The 20,185-nt window shown below is 40.8% G+C and overlaps 3 protein-coding genes across 3 annotated transcripts in view; all 3 read right to left on the bottom strand.

Moving 5' to 3' along the window:
* Positions 1-20,185, bottom strand: part of LOC122968122 (NACHT, LRR and PYD domains-containing protein 12-like) — a 311,421-nt gene that overhangs the window by 275,946 nt on the left and 15,290 nt on the right. The window lies entirely within an intron of this gene.
* On the bottom strand, positions 428-4,624 carry atp6v1g1 (ATPase H+ transporting V1 subunit G1). The gene is made up of 3 exons (XM_044333192.1): positions 4,416-4,624; positions 2,807-2,907; positions 428-1,143 (listed from the first exon to the last, which is right to left on the bottom strand). Exons 1-3 carry the CDS (start codon positions 4,495-4,497, stop codon positions 970-972), a joined length of 357 nt encoding a protein of 118 aa, XP_044189127.1. The 5' UTR covers positions 4,498-4,624; the 3' UTR covers positions 428-969.
* Positions 8,441-15,487, bottom strand: fktn (fukutin). The gene is made up of 10 exons (XM_044333149.1): positions 15,215-15,487; positions 14,113-14,169; positions 13,720-13,920; positions 13,368-13,514; positions 10,890-11,020; positions 10,480-10,612; positions 9,915-10,044; positions 9,622-9,755; positions 9,069-9,193; positions 8,441-8,728 (listed from the first exon to the last, which is right to left on the bottom strand). Exons 1-10 carry the CDS (start codon positions 15,314-15,316, stop codon positions 8,515-8,517), a joined length of 1,374 nt encoding a protein of 457 aa, XP_044189084.1. The 5' UTR covers positions 15,317-15,487; the 3' UTR covers positions 8,441-8,514.

Genomic DNA, 20,185 nt, shown 5'->3' with positions numbered 1-20,185 from the left:
ATGTTGTTTGTTTTTAATAATCTGAACGTGTTTTACAGCATTTCAGAGACGATGTTTAAATTTGTTGAAATAAAGTCACTGAGTGATGATGATGATGATGATGATGAAGGTGATGGTGATGAAGGTGATTTTGGGTTCCAGAACAGCTGATCAGATTCAGATCAATCGATGACAAAAACATCATCAATGGAGCTCTGACACTACAGGTCACCATGGCAACAGGCAGAACCCGAGTCAGAGCGGGAAACCAGTTTACAAGTTGATCAATAAAGTTTTATTCAGCGTCGATCGTTCATCCATCATTTAATGTCATGAATCTGATCAGCTTGTTCAGGAAGTTTCAGCCTGGAGCCTCCTCATAACCATAGCAACAACCCTGATGCTCCACCCACTGGCCTTAAACCAATAACAGAACAGCGTCACACAGTTTCAGCCAATCAACAGTCAGTTTAATATTTTCTGTTTCCTCATCAGCATCACGTCACAAACATCAACAGGAAGTCATCACAAACATCAGCAGGAAGTCACATGGTCACAGGAAACAGCAACAACAAAACACTGTGGGAATGGACTTTCACAATAAAAGCTTTTTCACTTTCTGCAGCCAATCAGGTGAGAGCAGAGAAGAGTCCTGACTCCTGATTGGAGGAGAGTGCAGAGGACAAACAGCCAATCAGCTTTAAGTTCAGATGTTTTAATTTAATTTGATTTTAATCAGTGAAGAAAGACTTTTACTTTGTTAGGGTCAGGAAATAGTTTGGAGGACTTAAACAAAGAAACTAACAAAATAAAACAAATTAATTGATTAATTGTGATAAATATAAATATTCAGTAAACATCAACACAGTAACGACGTGGCAACGTTTTAATAACGTCACAGAAACTCAAATCCAGCGTTCTGGCTGCGATCCAAGCTAACAATGCTAACGATGCTAACGTTCACGTCTCCTCCGTCTTGGCTCCGCCCCCTCAGCCGGCTACGCGGTAGTTGGCGTGAAACTCCGGCTGGATGTCGCAGACGCGCCTCAGCAGGTCACCCAGCACCGTCTCCCGGTTGCCACGGTAACTGGCCTGGATGCGACCCATCCGCTCGGCCGTGTCACGGTCCACCTCCACCGCACTGTTGCCATGGGAACCGAGGGCCTGGGGGGGGGGGGGGGGGGGGGCGTTTAAAACATGTTAACATTTATAGATAGAAAATAAAAAAACTGTTTAACTGGCAAAGAATTAGTACCAGTACTACGAGTACTGGTAGTATTAGAGGTAGGAATAGTAGAATTAGTAGTAGAAATAGTATTTTCAGTAGTATTGCAGTAGTATTGTAGTAGTATTGCAGTAGTACTGTAGTAGTATTGTAGTAGTATTGCAGTAGTATTGTAGTAGTATTGCAGTAGTACTGTAGTAGTATTGTAGTAGTATTGTAGTAGTATTGTAGTAGTATTGTAGTAGTATTGCAGTAGTATTGTAGTAGTATTGCAGTAGTACTGTAGTAGTATTGTAGTAGTACTGTAGTAGTATTGCAGTAGTATTGCAGTAGTATTGCAGTAGTACTGCAGTAGTACTGTAGTAGTATTGCAGTAGTATTGCAGTAGTATTGCAGTAGTATTGCAGTAGTATTGTAGTAGTATTGCAGTAGTATTGTAGTAGTATTGTAGTAGTATTGCAGTAGTATTACAGTAGTACTGCAGTAGTATTGCAGTAGTATTGCAGTAGTATTACAGTAGTACTGTAGTAGTATTACAGTAGTATTGCAGTAGTATCGCAGTAGTATTGTAGTAGTATTGTAGTAGTATTGTAGTAGTATTGCAGTAGTATTGCAGTAGTATTGTAGTAGTATTACAGTAGTACTGTAGTAGTATTACAGTAGTATTGCAGTAGTATCGCAGTAGTATTGTAGTAGTATTGTAGTAGTATTGCAGTAGTATTGTAGTAGTATTGCAGTAGTATTGTAGTAGTATTGTAGTAGTATTACAGTAGTACTGCAGTAGTATTGCAGTAGTATTGCAGTAGTATTACAGTAGTACTGTAGTAGTATTACAGTAGTATTGCAGTAGTATCGCAGTAGTATTGCAGTAGTATTGTAGTAGTATTGTAGTAGTATTGCAGTAGTATTGCAGTAGTATTGTAGTAGTATTGCAGTAGTATTGCAGTAGTATTGTAGTAGTATTGTAGTAGTATTGCAGTAGTATTGTAGTAGTATTGCAGTAGTATTGTAGTAGTATTGTAGTAGTATTGCAGTAGTATTACAGTAGTACTGCAGTAGTATTGCAGTAGTATTACAGTAGTACTGTAGTAGTATTACAGTAGTATTGCAGTAGTATCGCAGTAGTATTGCAGTAGTATTGCAGTAGTATTGCAGTAGTATTGTAGTAGTATTGCAGTAGTATTGCAGTAGTATTGTAGTAGTATTGTAGTAGTATTGCAGTAGTATTACAGTAGTACTGCAGTAGTATTGCAGTAGTATTGCAGTAGTATTACAGTAGTACTGTAGTAGTATTACAGTAGTATTGCAGTAGTATCGCAGTAGTATTGTAGTAGTATTGTAGTAGTATTGTAGTAGTATTGCAGTAGTATTGCAGTAGTATTGTAGTAGTATTACAGTAGTACTGCAGTAGTATTGCAGTAGTATTACAGTAGTATTACAGTAGTACTGTAGTAGTATTACAGTAGTATTGCAGTAGTATCGCAGTAGTATTGTAGTAGTATTGTAGTAGTATTGTAGTAGTATTGCAGTAGTATTGCAGTAGTATTGTAGTAGTATTGTAGTAGTATTGCAGTAGTATTGCAGTAGTATTGTAATACTTACAGCAGCCTCTTTGGTCTTGAACTCTTTTTCTCTCTGCAGTCGATACTGTTCGATCTCAGCTTGAGCTTCTTCCTTCGCCTGCTTCAGACGACGGTTCTTACCTGCAGAGAGACAATCAATCAATACATCAATCAATACATCAATACATCAGAGAGACAATCAATCAATCAATCAATACATCAATACATCAGAGAGACAATCAATCAATCAATACATCAATCAATCAATACATCAGAGAGACAATCAATCAATCAATACATCAATCAATCAATACATCAGAGAGACAATCAATCAGCTGTCAGAGTCAGTTTTCATATTAAAGGACGAGTTCACAGTTTTTCAGTGTTAAACCAACAGTCAGTGTGTTTCTCTTGCTGTAATCATTCTACTGTTCATACTGATGTATTTAATGTATTTAATGTATTTAATGTATTTAATGTATTTAATGTATTTAAAGTTTATCTGAAGCTAATATGAAGCTTCAGCGTCTAAATGAGTCAAATCAAGTAGATATCTTTCAACGTTACAGTCTTTTTAGTGCCAAAGTTCCTCTTTTTGTTACTATACTTCCACCTGCAGCTCAACAGGGAAACACTGTCCGAGGAAACACAAAGAGGGAATTTGATGCTAAAAAGACTGTAAATGTGTCAGATATCCACTGATATGAAGCTGAATAGAAGCTTCACACAGACTTTAAATGACTGTGTGGACACACTGTGGGTTTTATCCTCCATCACTAACATTAAAACACATTTCTGCTTCAGTCGTTTGTTAAAGTGATTTATTGTCACCAGTTACATTTCAGTGTCAGTGAAAAACTTTATAGATTTATTATGTTTATTATCTTCTAGTTTTACTGATATTTGTGTTTAAATGGATCTTAATCTGGTTTATTTCCAGTAAAACATTTTGATTGGCTGCTGAGTTTAAAATCTAGTGATCTTATTGGCTGCTGATTAAACAGGTAAAATAAAACTCATTCATTCATCTGCAGCTGAAATAACGTTTGAACTAAATGTCCCTCAGACGGATTTATACCAAAACTGTTTCTGTTATTTTGTCCACACAGTGTGTGTCTGCTTTAATCACTGAACTGATTCAGATCTGATCAATCAATCAATCAATCAATGATCTGTCCTCTCTCTCTCTCTCCAGTCATCCTCTGTGACTCTTTATCACAAGCTGTCATCTATCCCATAATACTCAGTGACTCACAGGAACAACATTGCAAACACACGCGGGGAAATGAAAATAACCATCAGGTCACGTGACCTGAACAGATCACGTGACCTGAACAGGAGTTTCTGCAAATGTTTTCTGAGACTTTACCAGCAGACTGTCACTCAACATATCAATGACCAATCAATCAATCAATCAATCAATCATAAACCCCTCTGTGTTTCTATGGAGACAAACATATAAACGTTGTGTTTCTATGGAAACAAACACATAACCGTGTTTGTATGACCAGACTCTGCTTGTTTCTGTGACGTTAAGCGTGATCAGCAGTTATCGATCATATTAACTGCATCTGATTGACTGTTGTGATGTCTGATCGGTCAGCGGCTGCGGGGCCTCCGCGGGCCCTCAGGCCAGCTCTCCTACTCACGTTTGCGGGCCTCGGCGACCTTCTCCGCGGCTCTCTTCTCGGCCTGCAGCAGCTGCTGGATGCCCTGAGACTGACTCGCCATGTCGGATCACAGACGGAGGAAACAGCGCAGAGATTCTCCGGGATGAAGGTCGACGACGATCTGACTTCTTCTTCCTCTGCTGCCTGCAGTCAGCTGATGGCACGTCACGCTGCGGACCGGTCACGTGATTGTGTCACGAGGGGTGTTTTTTTCTTTTTTCAAATAAAACTTTATGTATAAACAGCAATCACAGCAACGTGTTAGACACTTCCTCGTTTTTATTTTGTTTTAATACGTATTTACTATAAAGGCTCCTGATACATATGCCTTCATATTTTTATATTATTATGATGATATTTCACAGCAAAAATCCTTAATTGCAAAATTAGAACCTAAGTAAACAGATAAATAAGCTGTTGGAACTCTGTTGTTTTTGCCCACATTTGTTTTATTGTGATTATTTTTAAGCTAAATGTAGTTTTGACATTTTGAAGGTACAGAGGAGGAAATATTAATAACCACAAACTGTCCCTCGTCAGCAGTAAAGGAGCATTAAAGTAAAGTCAAATACATTTCAGTTTATATCTCACAAAGATAAAACTGGTGTGAAATTTGATATGTACACCAAGTCCTGTGATATCAGGTTTAGAGGATCTGTGACAGCGAGCTTCATGCTAGAAGCTCTGATACGAGCAGATTCATTCTTCAGAAGCAGATCACCACCTGCTGTTTGGCTCTTCACAGCACGTCACTTGTGTTTTATGTTTTCATGTTGACAGGATGTTTTGTGAGAATGAAAAGAGCGAAACCCTGTTTTCAGAGATAGCCGTGTACGTGTGGACGAGGCCTTCAGGGACATTTTAGGAGCGCCGTGATGCTGATGGTGAAACTTCAGGAACGTGGTGATGTTCAGGATGAAACAAGTGATTTACAACAAATTCAGGCAATTAAGAGAATTTGTTGAATCTGACAGACCATCAGAGAGTTCTGGGATAAAAATACGTAAATGTTCTTGTCTGCGGTCCAGTGTTTCACTTTTAATTTAATGTATAACATTCAAATGTATTCCAATATGATAAACGCTCCCTGCTTCCTGATCGGCCTGGATAGGAAATGTGTCAGGTGTTTGGACCGCAGTACATTTACTTGTAGGTCTAGTTTTTAAATGAAAATGATGAGTGTGTCATATTGAAAGATTTACGTCTTCAACAGTATATTTGGGGCCACAGACAGAGCAGAAAAGTCAGAAAGTATTTACGGACTGACACATTTTGGAGAGTAAATACATACAGAATAATTCCAGCCTGAATGTTTAAAGGGATCATCTGTGCAAAGATATAAAATCCTTGACTGAGTTGTTGGTTGTGAGCTGAGCTCCTGCTCTGCTGCCTCCTCTTCAGCTCCACAGACATCTGGGTTTAATGATCCAGCAGCTCCATGTTCACATGGGTGTCCGGCTGCTGCCCCCTGCTGGTGTGGAGAGACATGACAGCACACAGATTTGAGTTATTATTACAGTAGAAGTACAGCATGTGTCATTATTACAGTAGAAATACAGCGTGTGTCATTATTACAGTAGAAATACAGCGTGTGTCATTATTACAGTAGAAATACAGCGTGTGTCATTATTACAGTAGAAATACAGCATGTGTCATTATTACAGTAGAAATACAGCGTGTGTCATTATTACAGTAGAAGTACAGCGTGTCATTATTACAGTAGAAATACAGCGTGTGTCATTATTACAGTAGAAATACAGCGTGTGTCATTATTACAGTAGAAATACAGCATGTGTCATTATTACAGTAGAAATACAGCGTGTGTCATTATTACAGTAGAAATACAGCATGTGTCATTATTACAGTAGAAATACAGCGTGTGTCATTATTACAGTAGAAATACAGCGTGTGTCATTATTACAGTAGAAGTACAGCGTGTCATTATTACAGTAGAAATACAGTATGTGTCATTATTACAGTAGAAATACAGTATGTGTCATTATTACAGTAGAAATACAGCGTGTGTCATTATTACAGTAGAAGTACAGCGTGTGTCATTATTACAGTAGAAGTACAGCGTGTGTCATTATTACAGTAGAAATACAGCGTGTGTCATTATTACAGTAGAAATACAGCATGTGTCATTATTACAGTAGAAATACAGCGTGTGTCTTTATTACAGTAGAAATACAGCGTGTCATTATTACAGTAGAAATACAGCGTGTCATTATTACAGTAGAAATACAGCGTGTGTCATTATTACAGTAGAAATACAGCGTGTCATTATTAAAGTAGAAATACAGCGTGTCATTATTACAGTAGAAATACAGCGTGTGTCATTATTACAGTAGAAATACAGCGCGTGTCATTATTACAGTAGAAATACAGCGCGTGTCATTATTACAGTAGAAATACAGCGCGTGTCATTATTACAGTAGAAATACAGCATGTGTCATTATTACAGTAGAAATACAGCATGTGTCATTATTACAGTAGAAATACAGCGTGTGTCATTATTACAGTAGAAATACAGCATGTGTCATTATTACAGTAGAAATACAGCGTGTGTCATTATTACAGTAGAAATACAGCGCGTGTCATTATTACAGTAGAAATACAGCATGTGTCATTATTACAGTAGAAATACAGCGTGTCATTATTACAGTAGAAATACAGCATGTGTCATTATTACAGTAGAAATACAGCGTGTGTCATTATTACAGTAGAAATACAGCGTGTGTCATTATTACAGTAGAAATACAGCATGTGTCATTATTACAGTAGAAATACAGCATGTGTCATTATTAGGTTAGTACTGATCCATCCAGGACCAGAAGTCTAAGCGCTCCATCCAGGACCAGAAGCCTAAGCACTCCATCCAGGACCAGAAGCCTAAGCACTCCATCCAGGACCAGAAGTCTAAGCGCTCCATCTAGGACCAGAAGTCTAAGCACTCCATCCAGGACCAGAAGTATAAGCGCTACATCCAGGACCAGAAGCCTAAGCGCTCCATCCAGGACCAGAAGTATAAGCGCTACATCCAGGACCAGAAGCCTAAGCGCTCCATCCAGGACCAGAAGTCTAAGCGCTCCATCCAGGACCAGAAGTCAGAGTGCTACATCCAGGACCAGAAGCCTAAGCACTCCATCCAGGACCAGAAGTCTAAGCGCTCCATCCAGGACCAGAAGTCAGAGTGCTACATCCAGGACCAGAAGTCTAAGCGCTCCATCCAGGACCAGAAGTCTAAGTGCTCCATCCAGGACCAGAAGTCTAAGCGCTGCATCCAGGACCAGAAGTCTAAGCGCTCCATCCAGGACCAGAAGTCAGAGTGCTACATCCAGGACCAGAAGTCTAAGCGCTCCATCCAGGACCAGAAGTCTAAGCGCTCCATCCAGGACCAGAAGCCTACGTGCTCCATCCAGGACCAGAAGCTTCAAGCCTGCAGCACTGGCTGAAAGGAAGCAGCTGTTCCTGGTGTGGACTGATCACAAGACCCCCATGTATGTTCACACTGATTGATGTAACGCCTCAACAAGTTCTGAGCTTTAAGGTGGACCTGTGAGTTTTAAAGTGGACCTGTGACCTTTAAGGTGGACCTGTGAGTTTTAAAGTGGACATGTGAGTTTTAAGGTGGACCTGTGAGTTTTAAAGTGGACCTGTGAGTTTTAAGGTGGACCTGTGAGTTTTAAGGTGGACCTGTGAGTTTTAAGGTGGACCTGTGAGTTTTAAGGTGGACCTGTGAGTTTGGGTTTTCTCTGCTGTTTCTCTCTGAATGAGAAACCTGCTAAATGTAGAAAATGTAGATGACAGCTGATGTTTGCTGGATGTTCATGTAACCTGTAGCTGCTGTTTGCAGCTGCAATATGAAGGGAAAAAATCAATCAACATATTGGATTTGCTGTGGCTGTTGACACATAAACCTACACTTCTGTGTATTTGTATTAATGTTTATATGAATTAGCACAAAATGAATAAATAAATAAAAACAACTCAACGTCTTTGTGTCTTTTCAGTTTGTCTTTATTGTAGTTTCAGTGTTACTTTAATTTTCAGTCACATCTCTGCAGTCTGTGTCCTCTCAGTAAACTTGAATAAGCTCCTCCCACTCCGCAGGAGGCCACACCCCATTTTCCTGCACGTTGCTAGGTGACGACTTCCAGTCCCAGCTCCTCACGGGGACGCTCCAGGAGGCGCCGTAGTTCGCCATCACATAGTCGAGTGTTTCACACGGGACTCGAACTTTCAGCTCGAGAAGCTCCGCCCAGCAGAGCGAGAAACGAGGGAAGATGTACCTGGCGAAAAAAAACAAAAAAACTTTATTTATAACAAAAACTTCAGAAACGAAGGAAGACATACACAGATGACATATATGATATATATAAAAGACAGGTGACATATATAATATATATAAAGACAGATGACATATATAATATATATAAAGACAGATGACATATATAATATATATAAAGACAGATGACATATATAATATATATAAAGACAGATGACATATATAATATATATAAAGACAGATGACATATATAATATATATAAAGACAGGTGACATATATAATATATATATAAGGGCAGATGAGTTATGGAAACTTACAACAGAAAATATAAAACATTATTTACTTGAACTTTTTGCCGCTCTTCGCCTGCGTTCCTCCGTTCCAGATGACGTCTCCGTCCTCGTAGAAAAAGAAAATGTCGAGTTTGACGTTGTCGCTCAGAAAGGAAAGTTCCAGACTGTCTTCCACCTGCACTTCAAAATAAAAGACACACTATCACAATAAAATAACACAGCAGCATTAATGATGTGTATTCTGTTTCTGACTAATATTCATAAACACTGAGTCTATTTTAAACATATCTGTGACTTTTTATTCACCAAAAGTTGTTTAGATTTCTCTAAAAATCCCTCTGAGCTGTAATGAAAGATGGATTTTTATCTCCAAAACTGAATTTCAGTCGATCACCGTGATCCACCACCCCGATCCATCACCCTGATCCACCACCCCGATCCATCATCCTGATCATCCGACGCATTAGTTTGCTGTTTTACTGAACTACGGCTCTTTAACATAAAGTTAACGATCTTTAAAATGTCATATCAGCTGCAAAATGTTTTTACAAGGTGACAGAAACACACCAAAAAAGACAAGAATTACAAAAATAATGTTTTCACCTTTCCAAACTTGTGTTTGAGTGACAGGCCGGCGTCCCTGAACGCTGCGACGATGTCGGGCCTGAAGTCCACGATGAAAATCCCGATGTCGACGTCCCGACTGTACGAGATAATACTGCACTGCCTGAACCAGCCTGCAGGGGGCGAGAGACACCCGCAGAGACAGACAGAGACAGAGAGAGAGAGTACGGGACAAATCTACCTGTCTGGGAACGTCTCCAGTAAATAAACACACTCTCTATGTTAGCGTGTTATGTGTTTTCTGCTGAGATGTTAGCATGTTAGCTTGTTACCCAGACAGGTGCCGCTGCTGAGCCAGAACGGGATGTCGAGGTGAGCGAGTGTTCGAGCAGCCAAATGAAGCAAAGATTTCACTTTCTGCCGAAAGTCCACGGCGTCCGGAGACGAGTCATCAGGGTAGAGCTGCATTCACAGACAGTGGAGAGAGAGGGTTTTATTAGGTTTCCTGGAACGGAAGTGCAAAACACAACTCTGATAATCCTTCACACTTATCATTCTTCACTTTTCTTCTTCCTCTTATTTCTCCTCCTGCTAGTATGTGGTGGCATGCCCAGCTGACAAGTGAGAGATGACTTTTGGTAGCCATCTGATGCGCCGTTTTAGCCTTTTTTGTATCTGCACCAATACAATATGCAGACACATTTGCTGTTTCTAAACATAAATGCTTTTGTTTTTCTAATATTTTTAAATTTAAAACTTTATCAGCAGCTGATATTTAAATTCAGTTTTTATTAACTTTTTCACATTTTCACTTTTTATCTCTAAAACGCTTCTTTCCTCTTTCATCCCCGTTTCCCTTCCAACCTTTCACAATAAAAGCTCAGTTTACTGTTTGACCTGCAGGAAGTTGCGGGCGTCACGGTAACGGCACTCCAGGAAGCGGGCGTGTCGCTGCTCAGACAGGAAGCGGGAAACGTTGCGTGGGATTCGAACGTCGAGGCCGTCCAGCACCGTCAGGACCAGTTCCGGCCTGCAGGGGGCGACATCACACATGAATCACATGTTACATTAACACCTGTTCAAAAATATAATTTACAATATTAGTTACAAAGTCACAAAATGGTGAAAATGCTGTTTTTTTAAATTGTGAGAGGATCACTGCACAGATTTTAAGATCAAAGAGGCAGAAAATAACTCTTCAGTCTTTGAGTTTTATCACATCAGGACCAACAGAACTGCCCTCAATCATGCTGTGATACCAATCCCTGCTTATATTTATATGAACATGCGTGTTTTCAGACTCAGACCTGTCGTAGGATCCGGCGTGGCGTCCGTAGTCAAGCAGTTTGAAAGGAGCGAAACTTCGGTCCATGTTTGCTTTGAGGCGTAGCGCTCCGTGCCACAGGTAGTTCCCACTACGCTCGTACAGGAACACCACCTGGAACAAAATACATCATTAACTACAATATTACAAGACTTAATGTTCCTAAAGGTTGTTTCTGCTGATTCTGTGTGACTCTGATTCTTGGTGGTTTCTAGGTGATTCTTATTCGTTTCTTGGTGACTCTAGGTGGTTGCTAGGAGACTCTTGGTGGTTTCTGGGTAATTCTTATTCGTTACTAGGTGACTCTAGGTGGTTGCTAGGAGACTCTTGGTGGTTTCTGGGTAATTCTTATTCGTTTCTTGGTGACTCTAGGTGGTTGCTAGGAGACTCTTGGTGGTTTCTAGGTGATTCTTATTCGTTACTAGGTGACTCTAGGTGGTTGCTAGGAGACTCTTGGTGGTTTCTGGGTAATTCTTATTCGTTTCTTGGTGACTCTAGGTGGTTGCTAGGAGACTCTTGGTGGTTTCTGGGTAATTCTTATTCGTTTCTTGGTGACTCTAGGTGGTTGCTAGGAGATTCTTGGTGGTTTCTGGGTAATTCTTATTCGTTTCTTGGTGACTCTAGGTGGTTGCTAGGAGACTCTTGGTGGTTTCTGGGTAATTCTTATTCGTTTCTTGGTGACTCTAGGTGGTTGCTAGGAGATTCTTGGTGGTTTCTGGGTAATTCTTATTCGTTACTAGGTGACTCTAGGTGGTTGCTAGGAGACTCTTGGTGGTTTCTGGGTAATTCTTATTCGTTTCTTGGTGACTCTAGGTGGTTGCTAGGAGACTCTTGGTGGTTTCTGGGTAATTCTTATTCGTTACTAGGTGACTCTAGGTGGTTGCTAGGAGACTCTTGGTGGTTTCTGGGTAATTCTTATTCGTTTCTTGGTGACTCTAGGTGGTTGCTAGGAGACTCTTGGTGGTTTCTAGGTGATTCTTATTCGTTACTAGGTGACTCTAGGTGGTTGCTAGGAGACTCTTGGTGGTTTCTGGGTAATTCTTATTCGTTACTAGGTGACTCTAGGTGGTTGCTAGGAGACTCTTGGTGGTTTCTGGGTAATTCTTATTCGTTACTAGGTGACTCTAGGTGGTTGCTAGGAGACTCTTGGTGGTTTCTGGGTAATTCTTATTCGTTACTAGGTGACTCTAGGTGGTTGCTAGGAGACTCTTGGTGGTTTCTAGGTGATTCTTATTCGTTACTAGGTGACTCTAGGTGGTTGCTAGGAGACTCTTGGTGGTTTCTGGGTAATTCTTATTCGTTACTAGGTGACTCTAGGTGGTTGCTAGGAGACTCTTGGTGGTTTCTGGGTAATTCTTATTCGTTACTAGGTGACTCTAGGTGGTTGGTAGGAGACTCTTGGTGGTTTCTGGGTAATTCTTATTCGTTTCTTGGTGACTCTAGGTGGTTGCTAGGAGACTCTTGGTGGTTTCTGGGTAATTCTTATTCGTTTCTTGGTGACTCTAGGTGGTTGCTAGGAGATTCTTGGTGGTTTCTGGGTAATTCTTATTCGTTACTAGGTGACTCTAGGTGGTTGCTAGGAGACTCTTGGTGGTTTCTAGGTGATTCTTATTCGTTACTTGGTGACTCTAGGTGGTTGCTAGGAGACTCTTGGTGGTTTCTGGGTAATTCTTATTCGTTACTAGGTGACTCTAGGTGGTTGCTAGGAGACTCTTGGTGGTTTCTGGGTAATTCTTATTCGTTACTAGGTGACTCTAGGTGGTTGCTAGGAGACTCTTGGTGGTTTCTGGGTAATTCTTATTCGTTACTAGGTGACTCTAGGTGGTTGCTAGGAGACTCTTGGTGGTTTCTGGGTAATTCTTATTCGTTACTAGGTGACTCTAGGTGGTTGCTAGGAGACTCTTGGTGGTTTCTGGGTAATTCTTATTCGTTACTAGGTGACTCTAGGCGGTTGCTAGGAGATTCTAGGTGGTTTCTGGGTAATTCTTATTCGCTACTAGGTGACTCTAGGTGGTTGCTAGGAGACTCTTGGTGGTTTCTAGGTGATTCTTATTCGTTAGTAGGTGACTCTAGGTGGTTGCTAGGAGACTCTTGGTGGTTTCTGGGTAATTCTTATTCGTTACTAGGTGACTCTAGGTGGTTGCTAGGAGACTCTTGGTGGTTTCTGGGTAATTCTTATTCGTTACTAGGTGACTCTAGGCGGTTGCTAGGAGATTCTAGGTGGTTTCTGGGTAATTCTTATTCGCTACTAGGTGACTCTAGGTGGTTGCTAGGAGACTCTTGGTGGTTTCTAGGTGATTCTTATTCGTTAGTAGGTGACTCTAGGTGGTTGCTAGGAGACTCTTGGTGGTTTCTAGGTGATTCTTATTCCTTTCTAGGTGACTCTAAGTGGTTGCTAGGAGATTCTAGGTGGTTGCTGGGTGATTCTGTGCGGGTGTCAGCAGGTAGTGGCCCCACCCACCTGGATGATGTAACCGTGGAGGCGGAGCAGGAAGTGCAAGGGGATGTCCTCTCCTGATAGGGTGTCCAAACTGGCCAATCGTGGGTCCTCTCCTCGCAGCTCCAGGAACTCAAAGCCTTTCTGCTCGGCAGCCAATAGGAAGCCGGGCTGACAGACGGACAAAAAACATTTAAACAGATGGAAGACAAACTTATACAGTTTAACATTTAAATATAAACACATTATTCAAATATAGTCATATATTAAACCAAAATGAAGTAAATGAAGAGATGCAAAATAAAATATATTTATAGTTTTAATTGTAAAACCAGTCGCAGGTTCTCTGTGGACCATGATCACATCACAGACTCACATCGTACTTCCACAGGTTGGCGTGCAGAGCGAAGGACGTGATTGGCCGGCCAGAGCACAGGAAGCTGCAGTGCGGCTCTCGCACCAGCCGGTCGCGCTGCAGCAAAGCATCCTGGGACAGCAGTGTCAGCGCGGCGGTGTCGGCGAGGAACAGCGGCAGCCTGAAGTGCTGCGCCAACGCCACAAACTTCTTCACTGTTTGCTAAGACATAAGACACAGGACAATGGTTTCTATGGTAACGGCTGCCATAACAGGAAGGGAGGAGCCGATTGGATGACGAAACAGTTTCATGAAAAAGTGTGAAAATGTAAAAACCAAAGAGGATTCAACACTTACAGGTTTAACGTATTAGCATCACAGTTAGCAGTGATGCTAACATTAGCACTGACTCACCCACTGGACATCGCTGGCGGTCAGGTGACCTGTTCGGCTCAGGATGTGAGGGCCAGGCTGCAGAGGAGAGGCATGATGGGAAATCAGAGTTTAAAATGTCACAAATTAAATCTGTTGACTTTAATTTGTTGTTTCAGGATCAAAACGAAGACGGTTAATTATTAATTATTAATCATGTAAGCAGTGTTTTATCTGACCAATCAGATCACTGGAAATAAAGCGTCATCCTTCCTACAGGATCCCGACATGGACAAAAGTCCCGAGTTACAATAAAGTCACAAGTAAAAAAGATCAATATATATTTTTATAGATCAGTAGAAACATTTTATTGTTCTGTGTTTCTGGTTTTAAATCAGAGCTTCTAACAAACGGAGATCGTTTACGACACTAAACACATATTTTAATAGTTTAATAGTGATTTTACTCTCTGATTCATGGCTGCAGTCAGAATAACATCAGACAACTGCAGATAAACACCAGAGATCAATAATCCTCACTGTTAATTGGCTCCATGATTATAAATCATCAGTCATTAAATACTTTTACACTCTTTGCTTCAGCAGCAGAAACAGTCTGACGTTACTTTAAGTTTGTTATGTGACATATTCAGATGGTTTGTAAACAGTGAAAATACTCCCTCTATACTTCAGTCATATAGAATAATTCCTACATGGATTTGATTTATTTATGATTTCTAGTGTTTGTTGTATGATTACAGGCTCGTTTACATTCACTTGGTTGAATCTGCAGGTTCTTGGTTTCACTGTTTCATCTCATCTCATATGAAGAACTTCATTCATGGTTCTGATGACGTCACTCCTTATTAACGACCCGCCTCTTTCACATGAACGCGCTCGTTATTAACGACCCGCCTCTTTCACATGAACGCGCTCGTAGCTGTTAAACCAGAGTTGACTGAGCTGGTTGGTAACAGCTTCATAGTTCTGGTTCTGGTTCTTCATAGTTCTGGTTCTGGACGGACGATGTGAGGCTCAGTGAAGCCAGCTGGATATGTTGAACCTGCTTCATGGTTCAGACTCCAGCTGACGATCAGGTTGTTTATTGATTTCTTGTTGTTGTTTACAGTGGGGGAGGGTCTCACCTTGCTGACGTATTTCCGGTAGTAGTGCAGCTGAAACAGCAGGAACACCGAGCTGCTGACGATCAGCAGCGATAAAACCAACGTCCGGTTCACGCGCCGCATCCGGTCAGTCTGCGCGGGAACGCGCTCCGCATGTCGTCTAAACCGAAGCTTTCTGCGCGAGATCACCGGCAGCAAACCGACAAAACGGCGCGAAAAACACAGAACTGTTCGCGGCGTGAAGAGCCGCCGCCATCTTTAAAATAAGCGTTTCCTGTTTGACCTTTCACAGTAAAAGACCTGAGCGGAGGAGCTCTTATTTTATAAACTTTAAAGATCAAATAAGGCGACAGCGCCATCACGTGACCTGCGAGATTAGAGCCACAGGTGTTAAAACATGTTTGAGGAGACTTTAATGAACTCAAGCAAAACGGTTCTGTTGAATCAAATCAACATAAATCAACAAAAGTTCATCAAGTTTTCTGAAATTACAGGTTGTGAAAATGGCATTTTATTGATGAAATGTTTGTCAAACAAATGAAGCTGATAGTTGTAATTATTGTGGATTGATCTTTTATTTCATTGCACATAATCCTTTTGATGTGAGAGAACATGCTGTTTATCTTTGATTGAAACCAACTTCACTGTATGAAGACAAGCAGCTCTGTTCTCTGTCACAAACTGTTTCATCCAGTAAAACTGAACCAAGTTTCTTTAAAGTTCATGTGTCTGCATTGATATTAATGCTGCTAATATCCATATCAATCCAGACAGAAATGATCAGAACAATGTTCTTCCAGACACTATGTGTAGGATGTGAAAGTTGAGTTTGGCTCCATCTGGTGGGAGGATGAAGAACGACTGTGTGTCAGACAGAATGTTTGTCAGCCTCCAGATGTTGGAAATATTGTTGAAATACCTTCACAGTGTTTGTCTGTCTCGCTTTGTATTTTAATATCAGGATGTTTGTCTGTCTGTTCAATTCATTTGATTTCCATGAAAGCTGCAATCAGCTGCTGTTGTTCTACTATCAGTCCACTAGATGGCCTCGTGATGCACATGTGGAGGAATTTACAGCTGTGTTTCATGTCAATTACAAGTCAGTTTAACTCTGAGTGGCAGCAGGTGACTAATAATTTATATAGAACAGAACAGACTGAAGATGCTGGAAAATGATTCTTTGTGCAAATATATTCCAAATCTTTACATTTGATTCTTTTCATGTAAAAACAGTTTTCAGTGTTTTCTGCTGTTTTTTCTTCTTGTAAGGATGGAAAACATTTATCAGACTGGAGGTCTGAGACTGACCCATGGAGAACCTTCCTGAAGCCAACATGCATCAATGAATGTTAAAAATAAAGAGTCCTGATGTGAAACAGAGCTGAGGATAATTAGACCTGATCCAGACTGTGTTGGACCTGAACAGACCCAAACAGAGAGAGAACATCCACCCTGACAGCAGCATGATGCTCCATTAATTCACTGAGTAATGTTTGAGATCTTTGTCAGTAAATATCACAGAGCAGAACAAGCTGCACACTCAGATGTCTGTGATCCGCTCAACACATTTCTCAACAGATCTTACTCTTCTTTTACACATTTTAAACTGAATATATTGTGACTGTCTCTCTCAGGAGCAAACACCTGTCCATGCATCCAACCGGATTCTTCTTTTGGATTGTTTCCATGGTTACGTATTCATTTTGCTCCATTGTTTGTTTGTAATACATTATTCTGGTGTATATATTCAGGGCTGTAGCCAGGATTTTAGAAATACCCACAATACAACAACACATATAATATATTATTATTATTTTTACCTTTTTAAAAACAATCAAAACATCTTCATAGATTGGTCAACTGCTTCATTTACTCTTTAAACTCTTACTGTTGTTCTGACATCTTTCCTCTAACTGGCCAACGTCGACGTCTCTCACTGTTTCTGCCAACGTTAGTCTCCTCACTTTGCCAAAGCCTTTACCGAGGCCTGTGTGTATCTATATCTATATATATATATCTGATTGATGTTTGATGGATGTTTTTTGTGTGTAAACATTGTTCAGGAATGTTTCTAAAATGCACATATTTACCTGTTGAAATGTCATTTTCTATATTTGCTGTGAAAGGGGAAAGTTAAGGGACATTTTGGGAAACTTTTAAATCTTTTGGGTATTTTTTTAATTTAGAAATTCTTTATATTTTCTTTATTGCTGAAAAATATATGAAGTATTTAAAACAAATGAATTTTTATAAATACAAACATATTGTTGCTTTTCTTGTTTATTTTGGGGCCATTTTGGGTTTTAAGACAGATCAAAGTTTAATTTTCCTTGACAGCGGTTTGGAAAAGCAGTTAATATTTCTGAGCTTCTGTACGACTGTTGGACAGATTCAGTTTTGTCTTGTTGACTCAAATATTTGAATTCCTTTGATTATTTCCTGGGCAGAGAGAAAGTTCAGCTGCTTCAGACCAATAAAGTCTGAGTCTCCAGATGTGTTTAAAGTTTGAATTTCATGTTTCACACTTACTAAACGGTTTCTCTTCACTTTAATAACCAGGCCATAACATATTACACATTATTACATAATAATCACAATATTCCTCCACAACAACGTGGAGCTGCAAGTATCACAACACAAACTGCAGAGATGCAGGACTTCGAGTCTTTATTACAGCAGGAAACACGTTTCTTCAACCTGCAGCAGCTGTTTCATCACAAACCAGCAGCTTACAAGTTATTCAGTTATACATTATGATTCATGTGGAGTCGTGTTTCTGTCCAGCTGGACGCTTCACTACGACTGCTGAGAGGCGGGAAAGATTCCCATGTTTACAACTTGCCAGCGTTCATGTCACACAACAAATCAAGACGGCTGCATGATTACAAAGTTGGTGGAATGAGGCTCAAAAATACTGTTATTGACAATAATCCAGCATATCCAGTAAATATCAGAGCTTTCAGCTTTTCCACTTCATAATTACCACTTGAATGTTGACCTGAATTCTATTTACAAGTCAGAATCTCATAATTAGCATCATTCCAATATGATATGAACGCAGCATAAAAGCAGCCACACTCCAGCTGCTGAGCCTCAGCCTTCACCATTAGAGGTGTTCATTTAACCAGCCAATAGGAGGCCTGTTGTTCTGACCATCATTTGTCATGTGATCTCTAAATAAGTGAAGGAATCAGGTAACACAGTTACTATGAAACTACTAGAAGAACTATAACTAAACATTGTGAAGATCCCATTCCCATTATCCCATTACAGTTCAAGCCTTTCTAATACACTAACAACAGAAAACAACAACGACTGGACTCAGTTTATCATTTGATTCATTTTACAAACAAACTGTCAATCATGTGGAAACCATGTTTACATTTACAAGCAGTGAGAGATCATGTTGGTACTAAATACCATCAGCTGTGTGTGATCCTGTACAGACTGAACTATCTGGTCAGCAGTGAGAAAGTTTCTCTAACAGGAGGAGACTCTTCCTCCTACAGACCACACAGAGACACTGAGGAACCAGACCAGCAGAACATAAACCCAGCACACAGAGGCTGAGTGAATGTGGTGTTGAAGGTGTGGAGGTGGATCAGTGTGTCAGAGGAGACTCTGTAGAAGGACAGAGTGCCAGCAGGACAGTCCACATACACTGCTACTCTGTTAGAGACAGAGGAGGAGGAGGAGGAGGAGGAGGAGGAGATGGATGTTTGTCTCTTATTGTGCCAGACAGAGTAACGACCATCAGAGCAGATCAGACTCCAGGACTGATCATTAAATCCAAACAAACAGTCATCACTGTCTCCTTTCCTGCTGATTCCTCTGTAACTCACTGATATATAAACTTTTCCTCTCCACTCGACCTCCCAGTAACAGCGACCAGTCAGATCATTTCTACACAGCAGCTGACGGTCATCAAATCTGTCTGGATGATCAGGATATGGCTGAACCTCCTTCACACGTGTCACCTTCCTGTTGTTGTCAGACAGTTTGAGGTTTCTGTTTACTGTGTTTGGATCCAGTGTGAGTCGACAGAAATCTGATGGAGAGAACGAGACACAATACAGCTGCAGTTATTGATCTATCATCTGTTTGATGATGACATCATCTTCATCCTAGTAGGATGTGAATGAGCTTTGTTTTGATGAATGAAATGAAAAACACACTTACACTTCCTCAGACCTGGTGTCAACCATCGGACTCCAGCAGGCTGCAGCCTGAAAGGAGGAGGGGGGTCAGAGCAGCACGTTCTCTTTCAGCATGCAAACATGGACATGACATCACTCTAGAAAAAGCAGCTCTGATCCTCATCACACTGAGCTGCTTTGCTGTTGCTAGGCAACACAACCGTCCATCACATCACGTCACACGGCGACTATCGACAGCAGCTACATTCAGCCAATCAGAAACAGGCGTCTCAAAGTCAAATCATGTCAACAATGAGACTTTTTCTTGTCAGACTCAGCAGTTTGTATTGTGAACAGATGACAGGACTGTTTAAACTGATTCACACTAACATGAAAATGATAAACCGCCTGTTTCTGTTTGTCTTTCCTCAACAATCTTTGGACGACTGACAAGTTATTTCCTCTCACACAGGTGGAACATTCCTGCATGATGGTTACAGCTGACAATCAGCTGCAGTCTCAAGAGTTTGAGCTGATTTACTGTCCACCTGTCTGTCCTCACCTGAGAGTGTCCACCTGTCTGTCCTCACCTGAGAGTGTCCACCTGTCTGTCCTCACCTGAGAGCGTCCACCTGTCTGTCTGTACCTGAGAGCGTCCACCTGTCTGTCCTCATCTGAGAGTGTCCACCTGTCTGTCTGTACCTTAGAGTGTCCACCTGTCTGTCCTCACCTGAGAGCGTCCACCTGTCTGTCCTCACCTGAGAGTGTCCACCTGTCTGTCCTCACCCGAGAGTGTCCACCTGTCTGTCTGTACCTGAGAGTGTCCACCTGTCTGTCTGTACCTGAGAGCGTCCAC

This window comes from Thunnus albacares, chromosome 18, assembly GCF_914725855.1.
Source record: "Thunnus albacares chromosome 18, fThuAlb1.1, whole genome shotgun sequence".
NCBI lineage: Eukaryota > Metazoa > Chordata > Actinopteri > Scombriformes > Scombridae > Thunnus > Thunnus albacares.
Note: the sequence above shows the minus strand (reverse complement) of the source record. Positions and strands in the feature narration are given on the sequence as shown.